The sequence below is a fragment of the Anguilla rostrata genome, chromosome 12, assembly GCF_018555375.3.
Source record: "Anguilla rostrata isolate EN2019 chromosome 12, ASM1855537v3, whole genome shotgun sequence".
In the NCBI taxonomy this organism is placed as follows: Eukaryota; Metazoa; Chordata; class Actinopteri; order Anguilliformes; family Anguillidae; genus Anguilla; species Anguilla rostrata.
Window position 1 is genome coordinate 8,563,909 of NC_057944.1, and position 24,687 is coordinate 8,588,595.

A 24,687-nucleotide genomic window follows, 5' to 3' on the forward strand; every position below is an offset into this window, starting at 1 on the left:
AAATGGAGGATGGTGTTGTTTATAATTTTGATGAAACATCAGAAATTGAATCATTGGGTCTGCAGCCCAAACTAAACTGGCTAATAGCTTGCAGATGCATTTTGGGAAATCCTGTATGGAGAGCAGAACTGTGTGCCATGTGGTACTTTACCGTAAGGAAGATGACAGTAAACGTCCCACGTTTTGGGATAGCAGGCATTTCATGGCCTCTTTAAGAGTGGGGCGGGGTCCTGGACTAACAGTCATGTGTCTCCCTGCTATTGCGGCTGGCAAACAAGTGTTCACAGGCGGAAGTGCCAGAGTTTCTGTAGAAGGGATGATGTCATTAATAATATATTACAGCATGGAAGAAAATGAATGACAACCAAGGAAGAGCAGATGTCTTATTGAAAGTAACTGATAGTTGGGTGAGGTTTTGCCCATTTTTAAAGAAATAGTGCCCTACAATAACCTACAATACACATTTTTTATTCACATTCTTGATACAGGTGAACAAAAAACTTTAAAAGTGCGAGGACAATAAAGTACACATGTACAAATATATGAGATATATTTTATGCTCAGAAAATACAATTGCCCCGAAAAACACATTTGTTTCGTTAATAGTATTTTTCTTCCAGAAAACAATTATTCACACCCCTAAATATTATTTTAAATACTGAAAAATATTATCTATATCTATACAAAATATAGTTAGAATTATATAACTTATTTGAAGTTGACAGGAAGGTTAGTAGACTATATAGTGACTGACAATGGTTTCCTGTTTCCCTGGGGAATAAAAAGGAGGGAGCACACATTTGGAACACTGTGGTCAGCCATCATGATGGGGAACTGCAGAGAACTTCCTGAAAGCTTCAGACAAAAGGTTATTGACCTCTGCAGGTTGGGAGATGGCTTCAGATAATCCACAATAAGTTTAAGATGTCACTTTGTACTGTTTTGCAGGAAACTTAAGGCCACTGGAACAGTGTAGTGAGACAGATGGTTCAAGGGGCAAAAAGAAGTCCGAGGGACACAGTTCAAGATCTCCAAAACAACCTGGCATCTCGGAGTCACAAAGTGTCCAAGATTCCATGTACTTGACAATGACCCTTGTTTCAGAGTTACGATAAGGAAGCCTGTTTCAAAGACAATTCGGTGAAAAATGGTGTCTTGGATTTGCCAAACCACATCTGAACTACAATTGGAACTTTGTCTTGTGATCAGAATAAACAAAAATGCATCTTTTTGGACATTTGTGCAGCACTATGTTTATAGCAAATGTGCTGAACCTTCACCATTATGGCTCCATTGCAGTTAACCCGTTCGCGTAGGGCACTGCAGCTGAATATGGCCGTGTGGCACTGGATTGCTCTTCTGCCTCATGTTAGTGAACGGACTGCAGAACGCACCCTGGATCGGTCCGGGGAGAGCGAGAGTTAAAATGAAAACAATGGGGCCAGTGGGCGTGGCTATTAAACCCGTTTCACACCGCAGCGGCTGGAAGTGAACCCATCGTCCCTGTCCCTGCTCAGTATTGCAGTGCATCGCTCTCACTGAAAATGCGAGAACCCGGCTGTGCTGCCGCTGCTGCTGCTGTCAAGCATCTCTGCTTGGCACAAAATGGCGGATACAGCCGCTTACTTCAACATAAGTTTTAGCGGCAAACTTTTTTTTTTTTTTTTTTAAATGGCCGCCAAATTCTGATTTTGGCTTCTCGGCAATATTCCCGCTTTAACTTTTTTACTTTACGGCCTTACGGCCTTATGTCATGTACCCGCTATTTTAAAACCGCGTGGCTTCTGAGGATCTCCTCAGCCCGCTGGTCTGTTTGGTTTATTTAGGGGGCGTGCGCACGCACGCACACTGACACCGGCTCCAAACGTCACCCTCTCACCTCGACATCGCACCGGGGCTGGGCCTTCGACTCTGAGGAACAAAAACACGAAGGCGCTTGACGAACTTGACGAAGAGACAAATCAATTCTCTCACTCGTTCAAATTCACTCCGATAAATTCCGTCGACCGTATTTATTTCGCGGTGCCGGTCTCGTTCGGAGGGAGGGCTTTGCGGGATATTCACGGCTCTGCTGTTCAGGAAGAGTCCGTGACCAGCACTGGGGAACAACGGCCCCTTTTCTTCCTCTCTGGCTTATTTGAGCTTCTGTGCTGGACTGCAGCAGAAAAGGGTCCCGCAGTGGTGGGAAAACTAAAGGCTGCTTTGTGTCGGGAGGTGAAGCGGTCGGCTAGCATACGGACTGCATTCGCTTCTTTTTAAATAAAAAATCTAAAATTAATTTGCCATCCAGCACGGGGCTGAGCGTCTCTAGTTCCCGCCCCAATTTAGAACAGCAAATCGTCTGTTTATTGGTATTACTACAGGCATTTAGCAGACGCTCTTATCCAGAGCGACTTACATTGTATCCAATTATACAGTTGTATGTATACTGGAGCAATGCAGGTTAAGTACCTTGCTCAAGGGCACAACGGCAGTGTCCTTACCGGGGAATCGAACCTGCGACCTTTCGAGGCCGTGGTGGAGTCCGTGCGGTGGCTTAACCGAATATCCTGTCTTGAAAGTTTTTTTTAGGGATTCTTTAGAAACGAAAGCTTCAAAGCCACCTTCTGAACACTTGGTGGTTCCCCTTTCACAAGGAAGGCAAATTAGTACAAGAAAGTAAACCTCTTGAAGGGCTGTACACATACACACACACACACACACACACATATGCATGCACACACACACGTGCGTGCACAGCACACACACACACACACACACACACACACATACACACACACACACACATGCATGCACACACACACGTGTGCACACACATGCACACACACGCACACACACACATACATGCACACACACGTGTGCACACACATGCACACACACACACACACACGCATGCACACACACACACACACACGTGTGCACACAAACACACACACAAACACAAACATTCATACGGGTATTTACACCTACTGAAACTTCCACAGGAACACACGTCAGCTGCAGCTCTCAGTCTTTTATTTGCTTGTATGTGAGCATGCACACACACACACATACTGACATCAAAATACGAATAAAAACAGAAGTGAATACCTGTTTTCTCTTCCCCTAATTTTAAATTTAAATGCTAAATGTCATTGTATTTCCACAACAGTCTAGGAAACAAAAACACTTTTTAATCATTAGCGCTTGTTGTAATACAGTATAACGAGCATCAGTGATTGCATCCTTCAACAAAGAGCTCTCTCCTTTTTCTCTTTTACTCTCTTTTGCTCTTTCCGGTGAGTCATTGGCACACACTTTATCTCTGTGGTTTGCATAGCAACAGAGAGTCTTGCAGTCACAACTCCCGGGCGGTTTCATTATTTCATTATTTCATCATTTTGTTCAGAAATAATGCAGTCTACCTGCATTATTATAATTATTACTATGTGAATTAGCACAAGTCCACACAACGTCCATCAACCGTGAGTTTTCAGGTGTGGGGGCCCAACGGCAATCTCTCCAGGCTGGCGTCTGCAGCTATCGGGCGTCAGCTGACTTATATTTCCCAACACAGGTTGCACCAATCAGGCGTCCCTTCCTCTCCCGTGCGCTGCAGGAGCGCGTCTCTTTTGCGCTGGAAGTCGCGCGAGAGCACCAATCGGCCGCTGACTCAAACAGCGAGGAAAGACGAATCGGCTGCCCCGTGTATCTGCATAGAAACACCAGTCAGCTGAGTGCGGATCTGCATAGAAACACCAATCGTCTGCTCGGGATCCTGAATGGAAGTAACCAATGAGCTGCGGGAGAGCTGGCATGGGCCGGCCGTCTGAAAGGGTGCTTCTGATCTGAGCCGGGTGCCCTGCTGCCTGGTGCTCCCCTTCACTAGGGCCTGCTACACCGCTGACCTATTCAGTGTGATGCTCTGCCTGTCACTAGGGCCTGCTACACCACTGACCTATTCAGTGTGATGCTCTGCCTGTCACTAGGGCCTGCTACACCACTGACCTATTCAGTGTGATGCTCTGCCTGTCACTAGGGCCTGCTATACCACTAACCTATTCAGTGTGATGCTCTGCCTGTCACTAGGGCCTGCTACACCACTGACCTATTCAGTGTGATGCTCTGCCTGTCACTAGGGCCTGCTACACCACTGACCTATTCAGTGTGATGCTCTGCCTGTCACTAGGGCCTGCTACACCACTGACCTATTCAGTGTGATGCTCTGCCTGTCACTAGGGCCTGCTACACCACTGACCTATTCAGTGTGATGTGCTGCCTGTCACTAGGGCCTGCTACACCACTGACCTATTCAGTGTGATGCTCTGCCTGTCACTAGGGCCTGCTACACCACTGACCTATTCAGTGTGATGTGCTGCCCGTCACTAGGACCTGCTACACCACTGACCTATTCAGTGTGATGCTCTGCCTGTCACTAGGGCCTGCTACACCACTGACCTATTCAGTGTGATGCTCTGCCTGTCACTAGGGCCTGCTACACCACTGACCTATTCAGTGTGATGCTCTGCCTGTCACTAGGGCCTGCTACACCACTGACCTATTCAGTGTGATGCTCTGCCTGTCACTAGGGCCTGCTACACCACTGACCTATTCAGTGTGATGCTCTGCCTGTCACTAGGGCCTGCTACACCACTAATCTATTCAGTGTGATGTGCTGCCTGTCACTAGGGCCTGCTACACCACTGACCTATTCAGTGTGATGCTCTGCCCTTCACTAGGGCCTGCTACACCACTGACCTATTCAGTGTGATGTGCTGCCTGTCACTAGGGCCTGCTATACCACTAATCTATTCAGTGTGATGCTCTGCCTGTCACTAGGGCCTGCTATACCACTAATCTATTCAGTGTGATGCTCTGCCTGTCACTAGAGCCTGCTACACCACTGACCTATTCAGTGTGATGCTTTGCCTCATCTCTCCCAGGTGAGGAGGTTAGGAGGTTGTTCCAGTGTAGAGGAGGAGCCAGAATTGTCTGGTAGTGAAGCACTGACAGGGGAGAACTCACATCCTTGAGTTCATTGTGCAATAATGAAATAGACTGGCTTCCATAGTATAAGGGTGCTTGATCCCTCCCTCCCACTGGCTATTTTGGCTTGCTGGTATAATTACTTTAAAGCTGAATTTATTTTGGGGTGGGTGGTGTGGGGCTGGGGGGGGGGGGCTGTGATAAGTAGAAAACATTGAAGAAGAAGACAACATGCACAGCTGAGGCTGAACCTTTTCCACCTCCAGGCAAGAAAAGAGCTGAGTGTGCGTCTGTGTGTGTGTGAGTGTGCGTGTGTATGAGTGTGCATGTGCATGAGTGTGTGTGTGTGAGTGAGTGCTTGAGTGAGTGCGTGAGTGAGTGAGTGAGTGAGTGAGTGAGTGAGTGAGTGAGTGAGTGAGTGAGTGAGTGAGTGAGTGAGTGAGTGAGTGAGTGAGTGAGTGAGCGTGCGTGCGTGCATGAGTATGTGTGTGCATGCGTGCGAGTGTGTGTGAGTGCGTGCATGCGTGCGTGACTGTGTGTACGTGCGTGCGAGTGTGTGTGAGTGTGCATGCGAGCGATCGAGTGTATGTATGTGTGTGAGAGAGAGAGAATGTGTGTGTGTGTGAGTGTGATAAAAAATGACAAAGTGGTTTTTAACCAACTCAACAGCATTTCCTTTCTGGAGAAAGGGGGCAACTTCTGCTTTTCTTAGTAAGAACAGAGTGTGCTGCATTCTCCTTTAGCAGTAAGCCTGAAATGGTATTCAGTGTATGTGCTCGCCTCGTGTATTGCTATCCACTACTGACATAGAGCTGTACCGGTTGGGTTCTAGTGGGCGGGGCCAGGGGGCCGAGTCAGTTATCTCACAGTCCGGTGATGTGCTGCCTCCCTCTCCAGACAGGGTATGATTGACAGGGCAAGCTGTGAAACGCCTGAGTTTTGGTACGGATGCTCACAGCCCAGAATCATTGGCCCAGACCCCTCTCTGTGTTTGGTTGATTGACAGACAAAAATAAAACACGAGGTCTGTCTTGTAGGACCTTCCCTTCCCGAGACTAAATCTGGCATCTCTGACTTTTACAGAGCCCAGCCACAGACCGCACTGGGTTGTACATCCTTTATTTAAGTAACAACACAGTCTTGTTCCTATAAATAACAGCATCGCTTAAGTTTTGTCCTTTCAAAACGAGCAAATTTTCTGCTGCAAGCCTGCTCTGGAAGTCTGTTCGAATGTAACGGCTGAGGTTGAAGAGGGCGTCTGCTTGGGTTTGGTTGGCGTGGGTGGTGGGCTGGGCTGGGTTGGGTTGGGTTGGGTTGGGGAGTGCGAGTCTTTCTGAATGTGTGTTGCGGAGGCGGTTGGTTTTTTTCCACTCTGAACAGACTTTGTGTGGAAATGCTGAATCTGACCCTGCTGACATTTAACTGCAGATTCCCCTGCGTTCCTTTTTCTGTGGCTTTTCGGTCACTGAGAGTGTTTCTCCTCCTCTGTGTGATTCGCACACACACACACACGCACAAACATTCATACAAGTATTTGCATTCACTTCCTGAAACTTCCACAGGAACACAAACGTCAGCTGCAGCTCTCTCAGTCTTTGATGTGCTTGTTTACGCTCCTCTGTCTTCAGACAAGCAGAGAGGCTCTCCTTTTGTTCTCTCCCTCTCTCTCTCAAATTCAACTTCAAATTCAAAGTGCTTTATTGGCATGACAAAATTTGCATTTGTATTGCCAAAGCATGGCAAGGAACATGTGAAACAAAGAATTATAACAGGATAATATGATTGTATATATAGTACACGTGATATATATACATACATACATACATACATATATATACGCACATATACATGTAAACATACACTATACATGCACATACATACATACAAACATACACACATACACATACATACATATACACATACATATATATACAGATATACACATACATATACATAAACTGTTATAATTACATATTAATTTTATAACACTAACATGCTAATAACATAATAATAACAGCCAACATGTGTTGATTCTAAGCATGTGTGAGTGTGTTTGTGTGTCTGTGCGTGATGTCTGTGTGTGTGTCTGTAAACTGTAGTATTGTGTGATGATGTTTGTTTTGTCACTTACTGTCTCTCACTTGCCGTTAGAGTTGACAAGCATGGCAGTTTTAGGGGGCTGTTGTGGTGGCGGTGGCTGGTTCTCAGCAGCAGGCCGTGGGCCGGGCCGGGTAGGGGCTGAGTGTGGTTCTGGGCTGGGCCATAGCCCTGCCTGGCTGCTCTCAGGCTGTGATGAACAGTCTGTGGTCTGCAGTGAGTCTGAGGGGTGAGCTGCTCTCACACTGAGCATCTGATCTCTGAGACGATGGTTCTGTGTGCCTCTCTGCTCCAGTGCCTCTTTTACTTCACTCAGTTCTGCTCTTAGGTCCTCATTTTCCTTACGGTGATCAGTTATGTTTTCTCCTAGTTGGCCAATCTCTGTCCAGGTTTCCTCTTTAAGTTGTGTAAATTCAGTTGTGAGTCTCTGAATACTGTCAGCCGCTGAGAGTTTGTTCTCTCTCAGTCCCGGATGCGTTGTACAGACACAGGTGTTCTGGGTGTGGCAGGGCTGTGGGCTGTCAGTGTGCTGGAGGAGGTTGGCTGAGCAGTGCTGGGCACTGTGTGTGTAGGGGAGGCTGACACTGTTACCCCGGGAGCTGATGTAACCTTTGAGGGCACAGAGGATTTTTTATTTTCAACTACATGTTTTAGTCTCTGAAAGTTATTTTCAAACTGCTGTAATCTACTGTCAGATCCTTGGATCATGATAGTGCCGTTGTTGTAGATATTAATGATAAATTTGGGGGTGGTGTCTAGGTATGACTGTCTCGTTGTTTTATTGCCGCCCCATTTTTAAGTTTCTATCTTCTGCACGGAGAGCAGAATGCCAGGCTTCTGGGTACTCTGTTTAGAACAGCAGGGCTGCTTTGACCTCTCTCTCATTTAGCACAGTAAAATCTGCTCTCAGTGTTTTTTTACAGTCTCTGTTCTGGAGTCTCTCTCCGTAGCCTAGCTTTCTACTTTTTTTCCCTGTTTCACTGCTGACTTCTTCAGGGTAGGTGATTGCCTGGTTACACAAGCTCCGCCCACTATTCTGCTGTACAAATGTATCCATTTTCAACTGTCAAAAATGTCTGTTGCTTATTCACTCATAGAACTGGAGGCTAGCTGGATTAGCTGCTTGACCAGTCAGATTATAAAGATTATAATTATAAAGAAACCTACCTTCCTATTTCCTTTATCCAGTTTATTTTGTTCCTGCCTGTCCTCCTGTCTCTTTTTTGTTTTTGAGATGTCCTTTTATTGTGGTTTTCCGCATTTTATCCCACTTCTCCTGTTGTGGCAGTTGACAGTTCTGTGGCAGTTGGTTAGCTAGCTAGCTATGTTTTTTCCTTTTTTTTGTTTGGCTGGTAAGGTCCCCTTTAAAGTTAAAGGTATTCAAGTTGTTCCTGAGTTTTTTAGATTTAATTTATGATATTACTTTTCATTGTACGTAACTAAAAAACAACAAAATTCAATGAAAGTTTAGCAGATCATAATCATGAGCTCTCTCTCTCTCTCTCTCTCTCTCTCTCTCCCCCTCTCTCTGGTTTCTCTGTTTTCTCTGTTTTCTGTTTCTTGCTTTCTGTCTCTGTCTCTCCACCTCTTCCTTCCTCTACCCCCCTCCCCCCTCCCTGGCTCTGTGTGGTTGTAATTGGGGAAAGGCCAGGCTGGGTCCAGTGGCGAGCCATTCTCCTCTCTCCATTAGTTTTAATGCGGAGCTCTCCGTCCCCACGACTGGTTAACAGGCTGGTCTGTGAGCAGCTGGGCTCCCCAGGCCCCTGGGTGTGATGATTTAATTGGTCACCTGTGCCCCTGTGTACCCCCCTAGTCCATTAGACATAACGCCTCAACCCCCCCCCCCCCCCCCCCCCCAACACACACACACACCCCATCGCCATGGCCCCGCTCCTGTTCTGAGCTTGGAGGGCATTAGTGGAATTGCAGCGCCTGCACACAAACACACACACGCATGCACACACACACTACTCTGCTGCATTGTATGAGTCTGCCTGTTTAATGGCTGCCCCAGTAAAAACCTATACACAATAAACAATGAAGCTATCATTGCCTTTGCTGATTTAACCTCCACCTATGCCAGTTTTGCTGAAAAAGAGTATATTTCCCATTTGTGAATGTGTTGGGTATATTTTAATGGTCATACAATAGATCTCAGTTATGGATATCACCATAAAGCACTCAAAAAATAAGAAAGAAAAACATTCAGGTCTATTCTCTTAAAGAAATTGCAAGCGAGCAAGTTAATTTCTTAAAGAAATTGTGAGCGAGCAAGTTAAATTCCCACAAGGTAGGCTGGGACATATCAGAGTTGCATTCTAGCGTCACACAAGAGAATCATAATTTGTCCTTCTGAGTCACTGACAGGAACAAAGTGAACCTTCTGATGGGCGTGGCCTCGATGGGCAGAACGCGGGCATTCCGTGGCAGGTGGGCGGGTATGTGGGCACTGCAGGTGCTGGATCGCTGATCTGCATCGGTTTTGTTTCTGTATTGCGGTGAGAGTGATTTTCAGGCTCAGCTGCTGGCTTCTCACCTATTGCCATGGCAGCGATGGCGGTCCACTATGTGGAGGAGGGTAGAGGTGGCGGGGGGGGCGGGACAAAGGGTATCTCGCTCGGCGGGGGAGGAGGAATGTCCGTCTCACTGGCCGGGGGACCCAGGTCAACTTCCTGCAGAACAAGAGCAGGAGGAGGGACCAGGTGGTTTTCGTCCAATTGGGGAGGAGGGGGTGTGGCTTCAGAAGGGGCTGGGTCTGGACTGATGTCTTCCAACTGGGCAGGGGGCGGGGGCGGGGCCAATGCCTGCTCTGCAGAGGGAGAGCCAGATGTGGAGATAGTGGTGTCATCCTGGGTCTGAATCTGGTTCTGATTCAGTTCCTGGTTCTGGTCTTTGTCCTGGTCCTTGTCCTTGTCATTGTCCTGGTCTTGGTCCTGGTCCTGGTCCTGGTCCTGGTTCTGATCTGCTATTCCATTGCCGGACCCCAGCTTTGTCTCCTCAGGTCTCCCGAAGGTGCTCCCCTGCGTGATGTCGGTCATCAGCATCTGCTCGTCGACCTCCTTCAGGTGCGAGAGCCGGCGGGAGAGCCCGTGGGGGAAGAAGCCAGTCAGAGAGATGCGCTTGGACTCCCGCGGCCCGTCCTCTGCGCTCTCGTCCGCCATGAGCCGGGGCTGGCGGCCGACGCCGCCGCTGCCGTCCAGGAACGGCGTGGGGCCCGCCCAGGCGGGGTCGTTCATCTGCCTCTGCCGATGGCGACGCTTCCTGACCAGGATGAACGCGATGCAGATCAGCATCACCACCAGGGCCCCGCCCACCAACCCCGCCACCACCGACCCGATCCTGGAGCCGCCAGAGCTGCTGGAGTTGCCAGAGCCGCTGGAGCCGCCGGAGCCGCTGGAGCCGCCGGAGGGTTCAGATGTCTTCTTCGGGTTGGTTATGGGGGCCGGAGGGCCTGGGGCAGTTGCCGAGGCAGTTGATGGCGTCCCAATGGTGGTGGTCGTAGGGGTGACACTGGGAGTCGGGGAAGGGGGAGGAGTCATGTGTTTGGTGGTTTTCAAGATAGCGGTTGAGACCTGGAGGGTGTCTGTTTTTGGAGTTTGTTTGGTGGAGCCAGTGAGGCCAGTTGAGGCAGGTTGGGCAGTGGGTGCGACGTATTTGGTGAGGGTCTGCACTGTGGGGGTGAAGGTTTTTGGTATGACCTTGGCAGTGGTCTGTTCCAGTCTTGCTGTTGTGAGCTGGGTGGCCGAAGGTCTTGATGTGGTGTGGTCCGCTGACTCAGGAGAACCGTTTGGGTTCAGGGTGGTCCCAATTGTTTCTCCCAAGAACTCCTGGGAAAGCCTGGGTTGGGTGACTTCCTGGTGTACCTCTCCTTTGGTAGGAGATGATGGGCTTCCCACCCGAAGGGTCGTTAATCCCAAGCTGGGGGGCGTGGTTACTTCTCCCGGTAACGCCCCAGTGCTCCTCCTCATCCGTCCAGCAGAGGCCGCCATTCTGAGCCTCGTGGAGAACTTTGCCGGCTCCGCGGATGTCGCTGATATCTCCGGGGTATGTGGCGATGCGGGCTGCTGGGAAGCAGTCGGTCCCCGTCCTGTTGCGGTCAGGGTCGCAGTGGGGTGCAGGTCGCGTTCTGACCCTGTGAACTGGAGCAGACGTCTGCCTCGACCCGCAGCCGACCTCAGTGAGTCAGCCGCGGGGCGGTCGAAAGATGGGACTGCGCCCACGGTCGTTACGCCGTTCAGTGCGAACGCAAACACCCATAGCGGGAACAGCAACTGGTGGAAGCTCCGCCCCATTTTAGCGAACGCTACTTTGTGCTCGGAAGTACAACAGGGCTTTGGTGACTCTGGAAAAAGAAGATGAACAAGAGAGGAAGGAAATCACCATAGATATCATTGTCATGCTTGTTTCAACATTGGACTGACGAAGCATGCTCAAAGCACAATGATGATTGATGTAATGTGCAATGATCCACAATGACGTTTCAAGTCACTGAGTCACAGAGCATTTCTGCACTGGAGATAAATGTTGTGCAACAAAAAACTCATGCACGCACGCACACACACACACACACACACACACAGTCTGAATGCATATAGTTCACTGAAATTTGTGCTAACACCTTAAATTGAACTTGGATAAAATAAATCCACTTTTTACAGTTCTTGCTTAGCTCTCTAGCTGAGAGTGCGTTCGCCATTATATCAGTGTCATTCAGTTGCCATGCAAACATCTCTGTGGTTCTATAGAACTGTGTCCTGTGGACACACGGAAAATGTGCAATGAAGCATTTCCTTGCTAAATGACAGCAGAGGTATTTATCAGCTCAAACTGAGAATGAGAAATTAAGAAACGGAACTTTTGAAGAACAGTGACATTAGGGCTCTGTTGCTAATATCGATTTTATTCAACTTTATATCAGACCAGAGAAGCCTAGTTGTAATGCTAAAGTAACCCTGAAGAAGTCTTTGGTACAAAAATGTTTGACATTTTTCTGACGCAGCTTTGCCGATACAAGAATCTGGATCTGATGCGTGTTCATACCAGCCACATCAGACTAATCCACTCAAAGCACACCTCTCCGCCAGCTTTCATTCACGGCCATTTAAAAAAAAAAAAAAAAAAAATTTTTGGAGGGAAAACAGGGTGTAACTCACCGTGCCGTGTTCACCCGTCCGGTCCGAGCATTCCCGCAGTCTGCGCGTGAGTCCTGAGTCCAGTGGGCCCCGGGGTCGGAGGATAGGGGCGCACGCTGCTCTGCCCGGGTACGAGGTGGCCGTCTGTCGAAAGAAAAGCGGAAGCGCGAAGCTCTCTCTTCAGGCGGCAGGAAGTCAGAGCTGTGAAAACGGGTCTGCTGATGGAGGCTTTGTGCCGAGCGGCGGTCGGGAGGAAACAGTTGGTTACACCACAGAAAAAAAGAAAAACTAAAAACGCTCGTCCTTGAGGAAGGAAACCGGTGTGTGGCGTAGGTCTCATTTCAGAAGTGTGTGTGTGTGTGTGTGTGTGTGTGTGTGTGTGTGTGTTGCGAGCGTGTGTGTGAGTATGTGTGTGAGTGTGGAGTACGTGTGTGCTTGTGTGAAGTGTGTGTGCATGCGAGTCGTGTGTGCATGTAGTGTGTGTGTGTGTGTGTGTGTGTGGGTGTGCGAGCGTGTGTGTGAGTATGTGTGCGAGTGTGAGTGTGTGTGTGTGGAGTACGTGTGTGCTTGTGTGTAGTGTGTGTGCATGCGAGTTGTGTGTGCGTGTAGTGTGTGTAGTGTGTGTGTGCGTGTGTGTGCGTGCGAGTGTGTGTGTGCAGTGTGTGGGAGTATGTGTGTGTGTGTATGTGTGTGCGTGAGTGTGTAGTGTGTGTGTGTCTGTGCGTACATGTGCGTACATTTTATATTTGGTGGTTGGGAAGAGGCCAGCATATCAAGGTTTTGTCCCTCAAAACGTGCAGGGGATGAATGAAGCAAACAGTGGTGCTCTCCCCACCCATTTCTCTCTGTTGTATACGCATTTAGGATTTCCCTCCATGTGTTTCTTTTTTATGTGAAAAAGCTGACTTATGGTTCTCCTTATTATTTCTTATTCTTCTTATTCTTCCTCATTGTTCTGTACGCTACAGCCAGACCTGCCAAATTTGGCCAGTGACTTCATCTAGTATGGGACCGAGTTCCTTATGCTTTTTGTGTCAATAGCTCGAATATTTTTTGAGATCAGTCAAAATGATCACAGTCCGGCCCCTGCAGCTGCCACAGATACAGACTGTCTCTCCTGAAAACCTTCTGGACAAAGTCTCTGGCAAGGTGAGTACTGTTAGCAAGATCACTGCGAGGTCAACCCAAGCTAATATTCGTCAGTTTTCTGTTCGCAGAAAATAACTAAACTACCAAAAAATCTACTACTAGTACAAGAACTAACAACTGAACGACTACTACTAGTACAATCATTACAACTACTCTGTTTGTACTAGTACTGCTATCATGCTATCTGCTCTTCAGGACAACTTAAAGTTTATCTTCAAACTTTCCATTTGAGGTTGCTGATTAAGTGATTGATGAACCAATATTGGTCCATTTCGCTCAGTGACACTAAAGTATGGTTGGCTCGTATGATGAGCGAATAGTCTAGCTCTGGCAGTTAGAGAGCGTGGTGTCCTCTAATCTTTCTCACACTAAAGAGAGAAGTGTGAAAGGTGCCGAAGATCTGTCGCTCGATTATTTTGGTGTTGCACAAAATGGCTTCTCCTTGACCCGCCGCGCTGTCGCACATCTGTGTGATCTCAAATGATAATCATGCTTTCATTTGAGAACATATGCCTTTCGCACACAAACCTTCTTTTTTTCCCCCTGTTTCTATTGCTCAGATTTTATTTTTGGTCTTTTTTTTTAAACGATTGGGTCTTGCCCCTGGTTGCCTGGGACACCTGTGACCTTTTTGGATATTCAGTACGTTGATCCTCACACGCTGCAGAGGCTGTACTTCCTCTCTCGTGCCCGCAAGGAAGTGCCACCGGCTCTGACACGCCCCCGTTTAGCGCCCACCGCGGGGAGCCCCTTTCCGAGCTGCCTCCTCTCTGGCCACGGGCCCAGGCTGAGCGGCGGAGAGTGAACAGAGACGCGTTCCACCTGCTGGACATGTTGAGTCAGTGCAGCGCAGAGCCGGCTGCTGCCGTAAATGCTGTATGCCATAAAGCAGGCCTGCCCAAGCCTGTTCCTGGAGTTCTACCGTCCTGTAGGTTTTCACTCCGACCCTAACAAAGCCACACCTCATCCAACAGCTAGAGCAGGCCTGCCCAACCCTGTTCCTGGAGATCTACCGTCCTGTAGGTTTTCACTCCGACCCTAACAAAGCCACACCTCACTCAACGGCTAGACATCTTGTTGAGCTGCTAAATAAGTCAGAGGTGTCAAATTAGGGTTGAAATGAAGACTTAAAAGGATGGCAAATGCTGTTTATAATTTTGTTAATTTTTGCCTTAGATGATTTTTCTCAGATTTTTGACTTTTAAAGGAATGTGTTTTAGTTCTTTTTTAAAAAAGAAACAATAAAGACAAGTACAGGATGGTAGATCTCCAGAAACAGGATGGGGCAGCCCTGCTTTCTGCAGTTGATTAGGGCCACAGACATCCGCGGGCCGCACAATTCCGGTTTTAAATGTTTTTTAATTCTTTTTTTTTCAGGGTCATTTTAATTGTGCAGCATTCAGGGGGTGCCAGTAGATTTTGTAGGCGCAGTTCTTCTTGCGCTGGTTCCTCGTTCCGCGATCGCTGACAAATCATTTTTTTATTTCGACCCGAATGGGATCAGTTATAGTTTAATTGACACAGTTAGAGTTCAATTAACACCAGACATTTTACTGTCTAGGCTTTGAGTGAATCCTCTCATAGTGCAGGGTTTGAATGGATCATGTGAATCTGATGGTGGCTGTTATGACCCCAGCTCAAAAGGGTCATAACATAAAAGAGTCAAACGCAAAATGAGATTGATTACAAGTGGCTTTATTACAAGTATTAAAAATGCAAAGAGCAGAGTAAAGAAAAAAGGGGAAACGTGGTAGTTAGTATGACACTGATCTCCCAGCATCTTCCTGGTTGAAGGGGGTGGTGATGATGCAGAACAGGCTCTTTTATAAAGCTCCCACCAGGTGCTTCTGATCAGCAATCGCAGCTGATTGGCCACACCCACATAGGCACACCCGAAACCTGAAACTAAGCAGATGGAGTAAGACAGGCCTGTCAAGGACACAACAGTAGCGCAGGTCTTCACTGGATTGCGTGGGAATGTAGGGCGGGAGTGACTCTTTTGGTGCTATGTAGGCCTAGACAGAATCTTATGACAGTAGAGGCGTAGAGTGAATGGTGTAGCAATGTAGGCCAGTAGTGAATCATTTGTATCCAAGGAACTCTCCTTCAGGGGACAAACAAGTTTTTACTTCCTCTATTTCTGTTTACAATTTGTGTTTTAAAAGAATATTTCAGAGACTACAGAAGTTTGCAAAAAAATCTTTAAAACATAAAATTATTGTATTGACAAAATATAGGAAGAGTTAGTTTTGTTCTTATTTCAACAAATAAAGCAAACAGTTAAATCTAATTTGAATTTTGAACATAAGTTTAATTGAAATGTTTTTTTTTTGTTGCTGTCTGTGCTGTATAAAATGTATATAGAAAGCTAATAAGCTAGCGAAAGGAATTTCCCAACTGAATTCCTTCATCTCTCTTTCATCTTTTTGTGTTTGCAAAGTAAGATTGTGTTTTTGTACACTCAAGAAAAAAGAAAATAATAATTTCGTTGAAGATGATATATTTACATGACAAATTTCCATCCAATTTAGACAGGTAACCCTAACTAAAGCTGAGTGGTTTCATTATAATAAAATCCCATAAATCCAAAATATTTGAAGCACATAGTTCATAGGATTTGTGCTTGATTTACACCAGGGGTCTTCAGGGACAAATCATTGTGTGTTTTCCAAACTTCCCTGTGGTGTGAAAGGGGGTGACATAGCTCAGGAGGTAAGAGCGGTTGTCTGGCAGTCGGTGGGTTGCCGGTTCGATCCCCCGCCCTGGGCGTGTCGAAGTGTCCCTGAGCAAGACACCTAACCCATAATTGCTCCCAACGAGCTGATTGGTACCTTGCATGGCAGCCTTTCAGGCGTGTGAGTATGTGTGTGAATGGGTGAATGAGAGGCATCAATTGTATATAAATGCTATAGGCTATATAAGGCTGTATAAATGCAGTCCATTTACCAAAGGGCCTTTTTCAACGATGCACAAAGATCAGTTATGAGTTGTGGGCAATTCTATAAGAGTTCTGGGGAAAATTATGTATAACAGGAAATGAAGAATTGCCTGTTTTCCGCTGCATGTTCCACCACCCTCTTCACCAGCAAGGTAAGAAGGAGACCAGGAAGTCATTAGAAGCATAAGTCTTTATTTTTTAACTTTTTTGAACAAAATTCACAGCTTTTTTTTTTCTTATAGACATGACATTTCAGTTGAAATGGTTAAAGCATGGTATGAACGTTTATAAGTATGCCGGTACTGTTAATACATTATGAGTACATGTTAAGATGATAGATTGAAACAAGATTTCCACAGTAAGCTTCAGCTTCTTCAAAACCATCAATACTTTAAAAGAAATCGCTCACACACATTCCACGGCCATTGTTTTCAGTGATATAGTATTACGTTATTGCAGCTATCAGATAATAGCTTTGGACGTCCATTTGATAATGATACCCAATTGTTCACAAAAGTGTTGTGGAAATGTTTCTTTTTTATTTAATAGTTTTTACTGGCAGTGTTGTACAGCACAGGTTTACACAAGAGGCCAACCTGGCCGCTAACTCACACTACGGCTAACAATAACTTTGAAAAATGTCGGTGGTAAAACGCAGAAATGATTCCACATTGTTTCCGTGAGATTAAAACAAGAAAAGCAAAGCACGCTGTGTAATAAAACCAGCTGTTATCCAGATGTTAAGTGTATAACTACAGGGAGTTAATTGTCACAGGAACTGGATGGAAAAAGATTACATACCTAAAGTGACAGAAAAAAAAACCATTAGGCCTGTTCAAACCTGGCTGGTATATGGCTGCAGAATGCAAGTTCTTAGCTTTATACAATAGTAAGTACAGTATAAGTAGTCCATTTTACAAATGGAAGTTCATCTATGCAGGAGCCCCAGTTACAGTGCAGTTTTAAGCAGATTTAAATGTGCCTGCATTTGGCACAGAATATTGGGGAAAGAAACAGGACATAAATCAAACAACCAATTAGAATTTTAAAAGCCTCTCCAAGTATCGAAAATCCCTGAACTGTGTAAAGGCAAGTGAATGGTTTTTGGGGAGGAACGCCATGAAACGGAAGCCATTGACGAAAGCAGTGGTGATGGTAACCCTATTCTCCATCTCATGGAGTTGAACATGGTCATTCGGCCCCTCCCCCTCCCACCATCGTTACCACGGACGCAGCTATACTACCACGAGAACCTCAACGTCCTCCTTGGAGGAGCCGGCAGGAGAGGCCACGGATTGGCTGGCCGTGCCGGTCTGGGCGGAGCCGTCCCTGGACGCCTCCCCGTTTCCAGACTCCCCCCGGCCTACCCCTCCTGTCTCCTCCGTCTGCCTCACCTCCTCCATCCTGACGCCGGCGTCCGCGTGTCCGTCGCCGACCGCCTCCCTGGATCCCGACCTGGACCCGCCCCGGGAGGCGCTGGGGTAGCCCATCCCGCTCACCAGGTCCACGTTGCTCCGGGAGGGTCGCGACCCGCCGACCTGCCGCTTCAGCTGCCTCACCCGCAGAGCCAGGGTCACCGTGGAGACCACAAAGGCGAAGGCCAGCCCAGCTAAGCCCATCGCCACCATCGCCTCCCACTTTGCCCACGGGAAGTTGCTTCCCCAGTTATTGGTTTCAGACAAGCAGTCAGGACCTGGGGTCTCGGCTGTGTTTGTCGTGTTATGGGATGGCTTGGTGGTGGCGGTGCTGCTGTCTGCTTCCTTGGTTCCATTTGTAACTTTGGGTGTCGGGTCTGTGGTTTTGGTCACGGATGCCTGATCCGATGCCCACACATTAATGGACGCTCCCAGGAGCAGCAGCACACACCAGAGGAGATGGCAGATCTGGCGACCCTCCATTGGCTCTGCAAGAGATGTTTCGTAGAAATGGCTCACTATGATAATTTATTATCATATAATTCTTTTTATTTATTCATAGCAAAAATCAGTTTTTCAGGGCCAAAAACTGGAATATTCTTGAATGACTAAGTCAATCATTCGACTGAAATCAACTTGAACATGCGTTTCACTTGCTGAAGACTAGACTGAAGGCACAAAATCCCCTGAAACAAACAGGAACTGAAGATGGCTGCAGTGCAGGCCTGGCAGTGTATCACAAGGGACAATATTCAACATCTGGTGTTGTCTGTGGGTCGCAGACTTCAGGCGGCCATAAAATGCAAAGGATTTCTTACCAAGTACTAAAATATGATGACTTAATTTCAGATTATGTTAATTTGTCCAATTACTTTTGGCCCCCTAAAAATGGGGGAGTATGTATAAAAAGGGCTGTAACAATGACCATTGGATATGGATTTTAATGCCCTTTAATTAAAGCTGACAGTCTACACTCATTGTTTCACTTCAAGTCTAATGTGCTGGTGTACAGAGCCAAAACAAGAAAAATTGTGTCACTGTCTAAATACGGACTGCAATGTATGTACGCAAATACACATACGCATATTCTTTTGCAGGAAGTCGAACTCATTTCGAGGATGCCCAGCATATGGCCAGAAAATGATTCAGTGTTGTGCAATGTGATATTTATGTTTGTGCATTTTTGGTGCATCATAAAAAGCAGGATTCAGTACTGAGCTTCACTATTTTGTGTAAAATTTCCTAAGGCGGAATATTTGGTTGTTAACTGTTTCTTTTTTATTACTCTCTCCCACCTTTAATACTGATGTTGTGGCAATTCCAGGTATACATATGCACAAACTGTCTGCACAAAATTCAGCGATTATTTTTACAGACAAATTTTTAAACGGGGTGGGGGGTTTGGCTTCTCTGATATCAGTTTTATTTCCAGTTATTATGCTGCCTGAAGGAATATCAAAGGGACCAAATTTATTTTAGGCTGCATACTTTTCTGTCCCATGAATTAAGGCAGCACTGAACTACCATATCTCAAGATATCTCGTCAATTTATATTGAAAATGGATATGAAACAAATCTGTAAAACTCCCACCTTCTAGTAGTTTCTACTATTTTTGAGATATCAAAAATATTAAATATATATTTTTAAAAAATCAATGGAAATTACTTCACCTTTGGAATTTGGTCATTAGAAAGCTGTTATTTCTGCAACATTTTAAAATGTACTCTTTTCATAGATCATAATATTTGATTTCATTCCCTTTATAACCACACTGAAACGTGAGGTCGATTGGGGAGATACAGAAATGCAGAAGTACAATATTAATTAACAGACTTTAATGCAAATTTCCCCCAGATGGCGATAATACAGAAATGGCCTAAAGTTTGACTTTCCATAAATAAAAACTTATTTACCCTTTCAATAATTACTAATAATGTTTTAATTGGTCTCTTTATGCTTCGTGCTGAACCTATGATTGGCTCTGGGAGTGGCTCCTTTCTCTATTCAGGTAGACAAGGTTGTACCGGGTAAATTAAAGCAAACATGCTAATGCTGACATTGTCTGAAACCGAAAATTGAATGGTTTGTCAAGCTTTCACTGCCGTTTTGAAAGCCCCCAATAGAAAGTGCACTACCATGCCGACTGTGGCCCCCACTTGCCCTGTTTTGTCACGTCCCCCTCCCCGCGCCGTGGTGGATGCGACATCCCAGCTCCAGGAGCGGGTGCCTTTTCCGCACAGGTAGCCGAGGCTGTACCTACCTGAGTGGACGCGGTGGGCAGGATGTCGGGGGGCGAATGGAGCAGCACCGGTTGAGAGGGGTCTGGGCAGGCCGTCGAGCCGCAGGTGAGGGGTCGCCTGGTCACGGGTGCGAGGGCAGGGTGCTGCTTCTTCTGGTGCGCGATTTGAGAGGAGAGAGAAGAGGGGGCTTTTGAGAGGGACTGGGACTATAGTTTGCACTTCCTGCCCTGGCCCCTCCCCCCCTCCTCCTCCTGAGTTATTTTGGGGGCTTTGCGGGTTCCTGTGCAGCACAGATGTCTGCTTTATGACTGTCATGATGGGGAAGGGTGGGGGTTTGGCGGGGCAGGTAACATGAGAGAGTTGAAGGTGTGAAACATTGAAAGGAGGCGGGGGTGGGGGGGGGGGGGGTATGCAGGGGAGGTTGGGGGTAGGATGGGGTGGGAAGGTAGGTGGTGCAATTAGACCAGACAGGTAAATTAAAGCAAATATTCTAATGCTGACATTCTGAAACCATTTTTAAAATGAAGTAGCCTGTCAAGCTTTCACTGCTGTTTGAAAGCCCCCAATGGAAAGTGCATTTCCATGCCGACTGTGACCTCCACTTGTTCAGTCAGATCCCCCTCCCCATGCCGTGGCAAAAGTGACATCTTTGCCATTTCCCTGCCTCATAAACACCCCGCCCTTGGCAATACAGGCCACTTGTGGGCCCTCAGTGTACCTGCTGACTGAAGCTGTCCAATCCCCTGGGTGGGCCTGCATTCGGTGCCAGACCATGTGACCCATCTGTGCCATTGAGCAGTGCCTTAACAAGATGAGCCACCCAACAGCCCAGCAGATTTGTTATTTGCTCAGTATTTTTTATTTATTATTATTATTTATTTTCACTGAGTGCAACTGTTATCTACTCCAGTGCTTTTGTAGTGCGAGCCAGTCAATTCTCTTTTCAGAAAGGTAAAATTTGGTTATTTATGAAGCAATGCACTCTTTTTTAACTGACTCTGCTTGATGTATTCTATTCTATAAATGTGTTCCAAACCTGTCATATTTCTGGGTTCATTCTTAGTTTTGTTTTTAGTTTTAAAAAAAAGATTAGTTTTATTAGTTTTTTGTGTAGGGGCGGTGCTGCTGAATTCAACAGAAAGGTAAAGGGGGAAATATTATTGGGTATCATAGGAGTTTCTTTGAAAGCCGTGGAGCTTTCATCACACAAAAGCCTATCCTGCTCACTTTCATTCCTACCACAAAATGTCAATCGAGAGTTGTGGTTAGGGTAAAAGCTGATCCATTGGTTTCCTTAGTGAGTGAGTGTGTGAGTGAGTGAGGGAGGGAGGGAGGGAGGCAGGGAGGCTGACAGTTGGGAGAGATATTGCATCACACCACCATGGCAGCAATGGTGATTAGGCGGCTGAACTTTGCCACCAGACTGAAATCGGAGGAAGCAAAATTTGCGCTCCAGATGAGGTGGTTTTGAGATTGATGAACTGAAGTCCCCGTCTGTTTGCATGTCCCACAGGGGCACAAAGACGTTCCTGTAGCTGTGACAGAAGTTCCTGTAGCTGTGACAGGAGTTCCTGTAGCTGTGACAGAAGTTCCTGTAGCTGTGACAGGAGTTCCTGTAGCTGAGACAGAACTTCCTGTAGCTGTGACAGAACTTCCTGTAGCTGTGACAGGGGTTCCTGTAGCTGAGACAGAAGTTTCTGTAGCTGTGACAGGAGTTCCTGTAGCTGTGGCAATGAGTTCCTGTAGCTATAATAGAACTTCCTGTAGCTGTGACAAGAGTTCCTGTAGCTGTGACAGAACTTCCTGTAGCTGTGACAAGAGTCCTGTAGCTGAGACAGAAGTTCCTTAGCTGTGACAGAACTTCCTGCGCTGTGACAGAGTTCCTGTAGCTTGCAATGAGTTCCTGTCGCTATTAGAACTACCTGTAGCGTTGACAAGTTCCTGTAGCTGTGACAGGAGTTCCTGTAGCTGAGACAGAACTTCCTGTAGCTGAGACAGAACTTCCTGTACCTGTGACAGAACTTCCTGTAGCTGTGACAGGGGTTCCTGTAGCTGAGACAGAAGTTTCTGTAGCTGTGACAGGAGTTCCTGTAGCTGTGACAGGAGTTCCTGTAGCTGTGGCAATGAGTTCCTGTAGCTATAATAGAACTTCCTGTAGCTGTGACAAGAGTTCCTGTAGCTGTGACAGAACTTCCTGTAGCTGTGACAGGAGTTCCTGTAGCTGAGACAGAAGTTCCTGTAGCTGTGAAAGAACTTCCTGCAGCTGTGACAGGAGTTCCTGTAGCTGTGACAGGGGCACAGCACAGCACTGCGCAGAACATTTCTAATGAAGACCTGACACAGAACTCTCCTTCTCCAGGACAGAGTGTTCCTCTTTCAATTCCTCCCTCCCAAATCTCTCTCCCCCCTCCCACTGTCTTAGAAAATAGGACGGGCGTACATGACCATCATCTTAACCAAAAAAGAGCACAGGATGAAAAACAGTGGCCTGCACTGCAGAGGGAGAGAGAGGGGGGAGGGAGAAGAGGGAGAGAGAGAGGGGGCAGGACTGATGAGAGGCCTACTTTTACTTTCTCTGTGAAAACAACAGCACTGCTGGAGTTTACTATATAAAACTTTTAAGGGAGAGGGGAAAAAAAGAAAAAAAGAAAGCATTTTAGCATCAAAATTGAAGTCCACGGTTAGGGATTTTGGAGTTTTGGTTTTCATCAGTATCACAGACTGCAAGGGGTGTTGGAGGATTGTTCTTTCTCCCCCTATGTCCCCTGTTCTTTCTCCTCCTCTGTCCCCCTCTACCCCACAGAGAGCAGACCTGTTGGCTGTGGAGTTGCACATTTTCTATGAAGACCACAAATAGCTCCATTAAAGCAAGATGCTGTCCAATGATGTAAAACTAGTGTGCTACAAGGTGAGTACATACACACACAGGCCCACCTAAACACTCACACACCCTTATACACTCTTACATACATACTTATAAATACCTATACACACTTACATAGACTCATACATACATTTACACACTTACACACATTCATACATACGTATAAATACCTATACACACTTACATAGACTCATACACACATTTACACACTTACACACATTTATACATGCTTTTAAATACCTCTACACACTTACATATGCCCATGCATGTATTTACACGCTTACACACATTTATACATACTTAAAAATACTTATGCACACTTTCACACACTCTGCACTCTCACACTTACACACACATACATATATTGAATATTTATGATATTTATATATGAATATATAAATTCATACGCGCATGCACACGCACTCACTGCCCCTTGTCTTTCTCATGTATGCTCCCACACTTATACACTCCATACTTATACACTTACACACTTGCACACTCGCATGCCCTTAAATGCTTAAACATGCACACTTACGTGCGCTCGCTCACCTTAACACACACAGACGCAGACGCAGATGCAGACGCTCACACACATTCGCTCCAGGCAAACGCACACAGGCCCCCCGTTGAGCCCCCGTGCTGGGACGGGTCTACGGGCGAGTCTCAGTTGTCACGTCCTCCATCGGTGCCTGAGCCGCTCCAAGTAGCCGCCATCCTTTCCGAACTGTGAAACCCTGCAGTCCCCTCGCAGCCGTGAGGACGCGAAGCCCGTCTGAGCGCCACTGCTTCCGCCCGGCAGAACAGCTGCGTGTGCAGCGGCACATTAGTGCTCAGCGGCACATTAGTGCTCAGCGCACATTAGCGCTCAGCGCACATTAGCGCTCAGCGTCACATTAGCGCTCAGCGCCACATTAGCGCTCAGCGCCACATTAGCGCTCAGCGGCACATTAGCGCTCAGCGCACATTAGCGCTCAGTGCCACATTAGCGCTCAGCGCACATTAGCGCTCAGTGCCACATTAGCGCTCAGCGCCACATTAGCGCTCAGCGCACATTAGCGCTCAGCGCCACATTAGCGCTCAGCGCACATTAGCGCTCAGCGCCACATTAGCGCTCAGCGCCACATTAGTGCTCAGCGCCATTAGGCTCAGCGCCACATTAGGCTAGCGCCACATTAGCGCTCAGCGCCATGCTCAGCTATTGGTCGGTCAAGCGTTTAGCGCTGTGTCGCCACATGCGCTCAGCGCCTAGCGCTAGCGCATTGGTCAGCGCACATTGTTTTGTGCACTATTAAACATTGAACAACCCAGCCAATTAGTCCACAGCGCACTAGCGCTCAGCGTCACATTAGCGCTCAGCGGCACATTAGCGCTCAGCGCCACATTAGCGCTCAGCGTCACATTAGCGCTCAGCGCCACATTAGTGCTCAGCGCACATTAGCGCTCAGCGCACATTAGCGCTCAGCGGCACATTAGTGCTCAGCGCACATTAGCGCTCAGCGCACATTAGCGCTCAGCGCCACATTAGCGCTCAGCGACACATTAGCGCTCAGCGCCACATTAGCGCTCAGCGGCACATTAGCGCTCAGCGCACATTAGCGCTCAGCGGCACATTAGCGCTCAGCGCACATTAGCGCTCAGCGGCACATTAGCGCTCAGCGCCACATTAACGCTCAGCGCCACATTAGCGCTCAGCGCACATTAGCGCTCAGCGGCACATTAGCGCTCAGCGCCACATTAACGCTCAGCGCCACATTAGCGCTCAGCGCACATTAGCGCTCAGCGCCACATTAGCGCTCAGCGCCACATTAGTGCTCAGCGCCACATTAGCGGTGAGCGCCGCATCGCTGAGTTGGCTAAAAGAGCGTT

The 24,687-nt window shown here is 47.2% G+C and overlaps 2 protein-coding genes across 7 annotated transcripts; both read right to left on the reverse strand.

Annotated features, from left to right (window-relative positions):
- Positions 1–2,998: 2,998 nt before the first annotated feature.
- Positions 2,999–12,432, reverse strand: LOC135235925 (protein EVI2B). Of its 6 annotated transcripts, none has more exons than XM_064301984.1 (4): positions 12,216–12,432; positions 8,230–11,404; positions 7,097–7,671; positions 2,999–3,691 (listed from the first exon to the last, which is right to left on the reverse strand). In XM_064301984.1, exon 2 carries the CDS (start codon positions 11,352–11,354, stop codon positions 9,627–9,629), a length of 1,728 nt encoding a protein of 575 aa, XP_064158054.1. In that variant the 5' UTR covers positions 11,355–11,404; positions 12,216–12,432; the 3' UTR covers positions 2,999–3,691; positions 7,097–7,671; positions 8,230–9,626. The 6 variants fall into 6 exon arrangements, with proteins under 6 accessions (XP_064158054.1, XP_064158052.1, XP_064158051.1 ...); XM_064301982.1 differs by having other exon boundaries at positions 2,999–6,450; XM_064301981.1 differs by having other exon boundaries at positions 2,999–4,321; positions 4,372–7,671.
- A 4,024-nt stretch (positions 12,433–16,456) lies between these two features.
- Positions 16,457–20,289, reverse strand: LOC135236266 (uncharacterized). Its single transcript, XM_064302534.1, has 2 exons — positions 19,958–20,289; positions 16,457–18,184 (listed from the first exon to the last, which is right to left on the reverse strand). The coding sequence occupies exons 1-2, from the start codon at positions 20,250–20,252 to the stop codon at positions 17,517–17,519; spliced, it is 963 nt and encodes a 320-aa protein (XP_064158604.1). The 5' UTR covers positions 20,253–20,289; the 3' UTR covers positions 16,457–17,516.
- Positions 20,290–24,687: the final 4,398 nt, after the last annotated feature.

Excerpts from the sequence above, each read along its gene's own strand:
- LOC135235925 (XM_064301985.1), bottom strand. The coding sequence starts at position 11,354 with ATGGGGCGGAGCTTCCACCAGTTGCTGTTCCCGCTATGGGTGTTTGCG.
- LOC135236266 (XM_064302534.1), bottom strand. The coding sequence starts at position 20,252 with ATGACAGTCATAAAGCAGACATCTGTGCTGCACAGGAACCCGCAAAGC. Across the intron at positions 18,185-19,957 it reads TGCCCACCGCGTCCACTCAG|AGCCAATGGAGGGTCGCCAG; the intron begins GTAGGTACAGCC and ends CATCTCTTGCAG.